Source organism: Pseudorca crassidens, chromosome 17 (genome assembly GCF_039906515.1).
Source record: "Pseudorca crassidens isolate mPseCra1 chromosome 17, mPseCra1.hap1, whole genome shotgun sequence".
NCBI classification, from domain to species: Eukaryota; Metazoa; Chordata; class Mammalia; order Artiodactyla; family Delphinidae; genus Pseudorca; species Pseudorca crassidens.
Window position 1 is genome coordinate 36,516,223 of NC_090312.1, and position 9,007 is coordinate 36,525,229.

A 9,007-nucleotide genomic window follows, 5' to 3' on the forward strand; every position below is an offset into this window, starting at 1 on the left:
TAGGTGCTATATAAACTACTGGGTTACTACCAGAAGAATAGAAACCAAGAATTAGATACCCTTTTTCCTTGTAAAAATTGAGAATTGTTTGGGGCTAAGCCCAGTTGAAAACTGACTTTCACCTTGATTCCTAGAGTGTATTTAGTAGGAAGAAGTGGAGTGTTTAAAAAAAAATTTTTTGCCTAATTCTACTACTGGAATTATCTTTCTCCCCCTTAAAAAAAAAAATACTAGTTTATTGTGCCTTATCCCCCTAATACAGTGAAATCAAGTTTTTCTTTAAATCCGTTGTAGAATATAATTATTAGCATGTTAGGATTTACTTAGCTTAGATTGTTATAGTTTTGAACAGAATTACGTAGAATGAAGTTTAACCCATTTGGGGTGATCGGTAAATATGTATCTTATTAGCTGAAAATCACTTTAATGAAACTAAAGGTTTACTCTTCAGATCTTTAATTCTCATACTCCTACCAGTGTCTTAATTTAGTTAGGAAAAATAAAACTTTGAACAGCTTTTTACCTGTTGTGCGGTATTACTTTAATTGTAGTCTTATAAATGACGTTTTGTTCTTTTGTTCTGTTTCCTCTGTCATGGACTCTGGTAGTGTCTATTATACTATCGGTTTCTGCTTAAGTCATATATTCCTCCAGAGTACCAAAAAGTTAATCTCTTATGTTCTTTGCATTCTAGTGTCATGACTACCTTGAAAATGAAAAGTTTGCCATTTTGTTAAATAATATAATAATAAAGCATAATAACAAATATAATATTATGAGCTATCATGCTTTCACATTCATTGAAACATGCAGTCTTTATCAGCATGTAAATTGATAGCACTGTGGGGGAGATGCCAATATTCAAATTATCATCCTTAAATAATAAGCTGAACACTAATTTCAAATTTTAAGTATTACTGTCCAAAGCATTCTGCTCTTAAACCACAAATTTACGAGTCTACAGCATTCAAAAATTGTATTATTGGCAATGACTGGGTATTAAAGTTTTATAACTTAGGCTATAGTATGCTCTTAAAAAATGCAGATTCTTTCAGTTTTGTAAATATTTTAGTCCTATTATGACTGTTTCTTTTCTTCCCAAGTCTCTTTTGGAAAAGTTCTTGATCCCCAATGCTTCACAAGCAGAGAGCAAAGTCTTCTACTTGAAAATGAAAGGAGACTACTACCGCTACTTGGCCGAGGTTGCTGCTGGTGACGACAAGAAAGGTATGCTGCCTCAGCCTGCGCTGGGCGCCTAGAAAATGACACGGCACGGAAGGAGTCCCTTCTGGAGTTAGAGAATTGTTCTGTTGTTTTTTAATTGTTCAGAGCACTAAATGAAGAGTAATAATGGACTTTGCGCTCTCTCTCTCTCTCTCTCTCTCTTTTCTTCCTTCCCTCCCCTCCCCTCCTTCTTCCCTCCCCCCCCTTCTTCCCTCCCCCCGTCCTTCCTTCAACTAAACAGTTGACCCTTGAGGAACACAGATTTAAGCTGCACAGGTCCATTTACACAGAGATTTTTTCTGTAAATACTACAGTACTACATGATCCAAGGTTGGACATGAAGGGCCGCCTACAAAATTATACTCAGATTTTCGACTGCATGAAGAGTTGTCATCCCTAAACCCCTTGTTGTTCAAGGGTCAACTATATATCTACTGCTGAATAATTGGTATTCTGAAATGTATGCTTGTTAACAAGCCAATTTTATGTATAGGAATGTTTCCTCACAATTTTAATAGTGGTTATAGTATAACTGTAGAGCAGTACAAACTAATTATTAAAAATAATACTGAGATGGTTAGAGTTATTTTGTCTTGACATTGATCAATGGCTAGTGTAGTTTTCCAAACGAAGCTTTTCTTTTTTTTTTCTTTTAAATTGAGGAGCCTTAATCAGTTAAGGTTGCTACAGCTTAATATTTCAGAGTTTATAATTGGATAGTAAAGGTTTGGTTTGAGGGGTGAAGGTGAAGTGCAAACTTTTATCGATACATTTTGGTGCATTTTATTATCCAGGGATTGTGGATCAATCACAGCAGGCATACCAAGAAGCTTTTGAAATCAGCAAAAAGGAAATGCAGCCAACACATCCTATCAGATTGGGTCTGGCCCTTAACTTCTCTGTGTTCTATTATGAGATTCTGAACTCCCCTGAGAAAGCCTGCTCTCTTGCAAAAACGGTATGTATTTTTTACCTGTTATGTGGAAATTTAGTAATCATTATTATTGGAGCATTGAAATGTATTTTTTTTTATCACAGGCATTTGATGAAGCCATTGCTGAACTTGATACATTAAGTGAAGAGTCATACAAAGACAGCACACTAATAATGCAGTTACTGAGAGACAACTTGACAGTAAGTACCTACCAGCATCATGAGCGGTTAACATGGCGAAGAGATTATAGGCATACCTCTGTTTTATTGTGCTTCGCAGATACTACGAGTTTTACACATTGAAGGTTTGTTACAACCCTGTGTTGAGCAAGTCTATGGGTGCTGTTTTTCTCAAAAGCGTTTGCTCATTTTATGTCTCTTGAGTTCACATTTTGGTAATTTTCAGTGTTTCGAACCCTACACCAGCAAAAATTTCAACTGCTGAAGGCTCAGTTGATGATTAGCATTTTTTAGCAATAAAGTATTTTTTTAACAAGGTATGTACATTGGTTTTTTTTAAAGACATAATGCTGTTGCATACTTAATAGACTACAGTATGGTGTAAACATAACTTATATGCACTGGAAACAAAAAATTCGTGTGACTCAGTTTATTTTTATATTCGCTTTTTTTATTCTTTTTTTTTTAATGTAAGATCCTATCTGCTTTTAAAACTCTGAAGAAAACCATCTTACAGAAACTGAAATATTAGACTAAGGACTAAAAATGTATCTTTTCATTAGTTACATATACCCATTGTTAAAATTCTGGTTTTTAAAATGACTTTGTAATTCATGGTTTTGAACTTTCAATTACATAAGCCGTTTTATTTTTCATTTCAATATAGTTGATTCTTTTCTTTCCATTTTAGTCACAGAAGAGTTTTGCTTTTAGTATCAAAAGCATACTTAAGTTCTCTTTTTTTTTTAATAATTTTTATTTATTTATTTGGTTGTTCTGGATCTTAGTTGCAGCAGGCGGGCTCCTTAGTTGTGCCTCTCAAACTCTTAGTTGTGGCATGCATGTGGGATCTAGTTCCTTGACTAGGGATCGAACCTGGGTGCCCTGCATTGGGAGCATGGAGTCTTAACCACTGCGTCACCAGGGAAGTCCCTTAAATTCTCTTATTTATTTATTTATTTTTGGCTGCGTTGGGTCTTCGTTGCTGCGTGCGAGCTTTCTCTAGTTGCAGCAAGTCGGGCTACTCTTAGTTGCGGTGCGCAGGTTTCTCATTGCGGTGGCTTCTCTTGTTGCGGAGCATGGGCTCTAGGTACTCGGGTTTCAGTACTTGCAGCACGTGGGCTCAGTAGTTGTGGCTCGCGGGCTCTAGAGCGCAGGCTCAGTAGTTGTGGTGCACGGGCTTAGTTGCTCCGAGGCATATGGGATGTTCCCGGACCAGGGATTGAACCCGTGTCCCCTCCATTGGCAGGAGGATTCTTAACCACTGCGCCACCAGGGAAGCCCTCTCTTCATATTTAAATTCCATTAAAAACAGTGACCATAAAGTTGCTTCTCTATTTTTGTAGCTATGGTAGGGCATTAATAACTTTAGTTACAAAATTTCAGATACTCTACAGAGTCCAAGTGGACATCTATTTTGCCTAGTCTCTTAGTAAAAAAAAAAAAAAATGACTTACTGTGGCAGGTCATGATTGTCCTTGGTATACTGCAGACTAAAAAAAAAAACCACAATGCCAGTACCACACTGAAAAAATATATAGTTAATACCTTAATAATATTAAATTTCTAGCATTCAATTTCCAGTTGTCTTTTTGTGTTTCTTTGTATTGTCTTTTTTTTTTTTCTTCCAACAGTTTTTTATTTACATTGGGATCCAAATAGTCTATATATTGCAGTTGGTTGATATGTCTCTTTGGTCCCATAGGTTTTCACATTCTTCTCCTTCACATGAATATTAAATTTGAAGTTTTGAGGCTTGGGTGAAAAAAGTAGCAAGTATCTTCTGTGTGCCAGATAAAGAGCTAGGAATGAAGATTATAGTTTAGTGCTACTGGTTTTTATTAGCTTTGGGGGATTTGTTTTGGGGACTGTACATCATCATTGTATACATTTAACTTTTCTCAGCTTTATTTTATCTAGCCCATTGCCAATTTTCTGAACCAGTTATATTCTCAGCAGTTTTTTGAATGTCATTATGTACTTGTTTATTATTAAACACTGAAAATTATTTTAGAAAGTATAATTGGAGGCTCCCTACACACTCTGGAGATTATTTCAGCAAGAGGATAAGGTATAGAGTTCCTTAAAGAATGAATCTTTTTATGTATATCAAATGAAAGAAGCACTTCAGTTTGTTAGCTAATTTTAATATTAAGAATTTTTCAAATTTTTCTGGTTTGAAATGATGAGATAGTTCTGAAAGGTAGAACTTGAGACCTAGTCACTACTGAGTTGTGTTATCACTTTTTGAGAAGGTCTGATCTGAAATATATACTTCTAGCTGAATCTTGGTATCAGTATAGCATGAAGAGCGTATTACAACAGCTGAGTAAGAAGAAAACCAAGGTTCTGATTCTGATTCTGTCACTATTTACTATGTGCCTTCTCTGAGCTCTTGTCGTATTGCCTGTTATCGTTATAGGTTGATTGGATCACTTATCTGTCAAGTAAAGAAATTTTGTCAAACTTTCTAGTATCTGAGTCTGGATCTGGTTGACCAGTATTGTTAACACATAACCCTAGGAAGAGAAATATAAATATCCTTCATCAAAGTTTTAATGTTTATATGGAAAAAACAGGATCCATGAAAGAACTGGAAAGAGATGATAAAAAAAAAATTCCATCTTGTCTTACAAGACCACCAGTTTAATAGAAGCTTACAGACTTCTAGGTCATTCAGATAACTGTATGATGTTCAAAGAAGTCTCCTTTCCAGGCCAGTAACATATTTGGTTAATAAATAAATAAAACTAATGGGTGATTTGGGGGATAGAAAAATATTGAGCTTTCCCCCCCTTCATTCTGCAGTGTATAAGCAATATAAAATTTAAGGTATCTTGAAACAATCCTTTTATAATTTCCTCTAAAAATCATTATAGAGTGCTAAGACTTGTAAAAAAAATATTTGAAACAGCTGAGATAATTTTGAAATCATCTTTTTAAACTGCTGAAAAACTGTAACAATCTAAAAATTAGTAGACACCATAGGCCTACTACTATGGGACAATTCAGTTTTTACCTCTTCGAAGATTTGGTTCTGACCATACTGTTTTGTGTTCATCTATTTATTTTGAATCAGACAAATTCACAAAGGTAGTTTTTGTGTTTTTTTTGTAAACTAAAAATGTTAGTTAAATTTGTATTTTAGTTCTGACTTGATCCTGACTCTTGAGTTTCATAGAGTGTGGTATTCTCTTTAGAGTGGCAGTCTAAAGTCTACCAGGGGAAAGTAGTCAGCCTGAGCTCCTTGAGCATGGGGACTGAATTTGATGATTCTGGTTTAGTTGCACTAAACTTACACATCCGTCTCTCACTGGGGCTATTTGGGACAATCTACTATTCTGATAGCTATTGATATTTAGAACTGTAGTGTTTCTATGATTTCTTCTACTTTTTCTTCACCTATGAATAACCAAGAATTTCCTGTATCTGACTTTGTTATTTGAAGACAACTCTGTTGTGTACTTACTATGCTTACAGAATGATTAGGGAGGAAATAAATGTATTATGTTGATGTCTTTTATATCTTTTTTTAAAATTTATTGTATTGAAGTATAGTTGATTTCCAATGTTGTGTTAATTTCTGCTATAGAGCAAAGGGATTCAGTTATACACATATACATTCTTTTTCATATTATTTTCCATTGTGGTTTATCACAGGATATTGAATATAATTCCCTGGAGGCGTTTTACATCTTGAAGCTATCTTAAATGCTGCAATTTTTTAAAGAAAGCCTTCCAACAAAAACTGCTTAGATTCTGGTACTTTGGCATATATATTAAGGTTTTTTTAAACTGAAATATACTAAAATTTCTCTCTCTCCCTCCCTCCCTCCCCCCCCCCTTCCTCTTTTAACTAGTTGTGGACATCGGATACCCAAGGAGACGAAGCTGAAGCAGGAGAAGGAGGGGAAAATTAAAAGGCCTTCCAACTTTTGTCTGCCTCATTCTAAAATTTACACAGTAGACCATTTGTCATCCATGCTGTCCCACAAATAGTTTTTTGTTTACGATTTATGACAGGTTTATGTTACTTCTATTTGAATTTCTATATTTCCCATGTGGTTTTTATGTTTAATATTAGGGGAGTAGAGCCAGTTAACATTTAGGGAGTTATCTGTTTTCATCTTGAGGTGGCCAATATGGGAATGTGGAATTTTTATACAAGTTATAAATGTTTGGCATAGTACTTTTGGTACATTGTGGCTTCACAAGGGCCAGTGTTAAAACTGCTTCCATGTCTAAGCAAAGAAAACTGCCTCGTATTGGTTTGTCCTGGTGGGGAATAAAAGGGATAATTGGTTCCAGTCACAGGTGTAGCTGTGGGTACTTTAAGGTTTGGAGCACTTATAAGGCTATAGTAGAAATAGATACCCCATGGATATTACATGTTAAACCATGTGTTATCTGTGGAATACTCAAGTCTCAATGTGCACACCATTGACTACAGCTACAGAAGCGTTCCTTTAGTTGTGACTCAATTTACTCTGGATAAGGGCAGAAACGGTTCACATTCCATTATTTGTAAAGTTAACTGCTGTTTGCTTTCATTATTTTTGCTACACTCATTTTATTTGTATTTAAATGTTTTAGGCAACCTAAGAACAAATGTACAAGTAAAGATGCAGTAAAAATGAATTGCTTGATATTCATTACTTCATGTGTATCAAGCGCAGCAGTAAAACAAAAAACCCATGTATTTAACATTTTTTAGGGTTTTTTTTGCTTTTGTGGGTTTTGTTTTGTTTTGTTTTTGTTTTGTTTTTTGGGTTTTTTTTTTTTTTTTTTGATACTTGCCTAACATGCATGTGCTGTAAAAATAGTTAACAGGGAAATAACTTGAGATGATGGCTAGCTTTGTTTAATGTCTTATGAGATTTTCATGAACAATCCAAGCATAATTGTTAAGAACATGTGTATTAAGTTCATGTAAGTGGAATAAAAGTTTTATGAATGGACTTTTCAACTACTTTCTCTACAGCTTTTCATGTAAATTAGTCTTTTGGTTCTGAAACTTCTCTAAAGAAAATTGTACATTTTTGGAAATTTATTCCTTATTCCCTCTTGGCAGCTAAATGGGCTTTTACTAAGTTTGAATACAAAGTTTATCATAACAGCAAAATACTACTAAGATAGCTACTACTGTTCCCAACCATGTCCCTACTTCCCCATCCCCCTGAAAAATTTTTTTTTTTTTTTTCCAGAGACAGGGGGATTGAATGAAAAAAAAAGTAATGTGTTCCATTTAAAATTTTGGTATATGGCATTTTCTAACTTAGGAAGCTGCAATGTTCTTGGCCCATCATGACATTGGGTAGCATTAACTGTAAGTTTCGTGCTTCCAAATCACTTTTGTTTTTAAGAATTTCTTGATACTCTTATAGCCTGCCTTCAATTTTGATCTTTTATTCTTTCTATTTGTCAGGTGCACAGGATTACCTTTTTTAAGCCTTGTGTCTTGTCACCAACCATTCCTACTTGGTGGCCATGTTCTTGGGGAAAAGGCCGCATGATCTTTCTGGCTCCACTCAATGCCTAAGGATACCCTGCTTCCTTTGCTTGCATCCCACAAACTATTTCCCTCATCCTATACACTGCAGCAAATCTCTCCCTAGTTGATGAGATTGTGTTTATCTCCCTGTAAACCCTACCTATCCTGAATGGTCTGTCATTGTCTTTGCCTTTAAAATCCTTCCTCTTCCTCTCTGAATAATGATGGGGCTAAGTTATACCCAAAGCTCACCCTACAAGCTATTTCCTCAGTACCTTGCAGAAAACACCAAACAAAAATACCATTTTAAAAGAGGTGTATTTTTTTTTCTTTTAGAATGTAAGCTCCTTGAGAGCAGGGACAATGTTTTCTGTATGTTCTATTGTGCCTAGTACACTGTAAATGCTCAATAAATACTGATGATGGGAGGCAGTGAGTCTTGATGATAAGGGTGAGAACTGAAATCCCGAATACTGTTTTGTTGCTTGTTTTATTATGACCTCAGATTAAATTGGGAAATATCAGCCCTTTGGGACAATTGTCCCAAATGTTACATTCAAATAAAAGTGCAATGGAGGCCTTGGGGTCTTTCTTTCAAGGAGAAAAAGATCTCTTATGCATTTGGGACAACATCATAATGCATCTTCACACACAGCTCTTTTCTTTTTCTATTGATTTTTCCTGACCCCCAGGCCAAGGACATGAAATAATCATTTTATAGCTATGGAGAATGAAGTAAGACTGAGGAGATGGGTTTTATTCAAGTAAATTATAAATAAAATCTAAAGCTTGTCTCATTTGCCTATTTATGTGCCTCAGTCTTATCTACTACTTTGATTCTGAAATAAATTGTGATAATACTTCATTAATATTAGGTGTTAATAGGTTTCTACATAGTAGTGCCCAGTAGATAAAGGAAGATTTCAACCTGAGATTTTTTTGCCTTGAGATTTGAACAATAAATTTTTTATAACATTTCTTAAATTGCCCCAAATTCAGGCTTCATGTCTGTTTCTGTCAACAGTTTCAGGAATTTGGAGACTCCAGCAATGTAATGTATTTGGTGTGTGTGTGTAGTATTGGAGTTGTTAAATGTATTATGTCCACTTCAGAGTTGTGCCTTGAGAGTGGGCAGGAGTGTGATCAGTTAAAAGGATGGATTTTGCTGCCACTTTGGCC

The 9,007-nt window shown here is 35.1% G+C and overlaps 1 protein-coding gene across 1 annotated transcript in view; it reads left to right on the top strand.

Moving 5' to 3' along the window:
• The window catches only part of YWHAZ (tyrosine 3-monooxygenase/tryptophan 5-monooxygenase activation protein zeta), a 32,205-nt gene extending 23,800 nt beyond the window's left edge, over positions 1-8,405 (top strand). Inside the window, exons 3-6 of the mRNA XM_067711613.1 lie at positions 1,104-1,227; positions 2,019-2,182; positions 2,263-2,358; positions 6,198-8,405. Of these exons, the coding sequence (XP_067567714.1) occupies positions 1,104-1,227; positions 2,019-2,182; positions 2,263-2,358; positions 6,198-6,257 (444 nt within the window). The 3' untranslated portion in view covers positions 6,258-8,405. The remainder of the gene's footprint in view (positions 1-1,103; positions 1,228-2,018; positions 2,183-2,262; positions 2,359-6,197) is intronic.
• Positions 8,406-9,007: the final 602 nt, after the last annotated feature.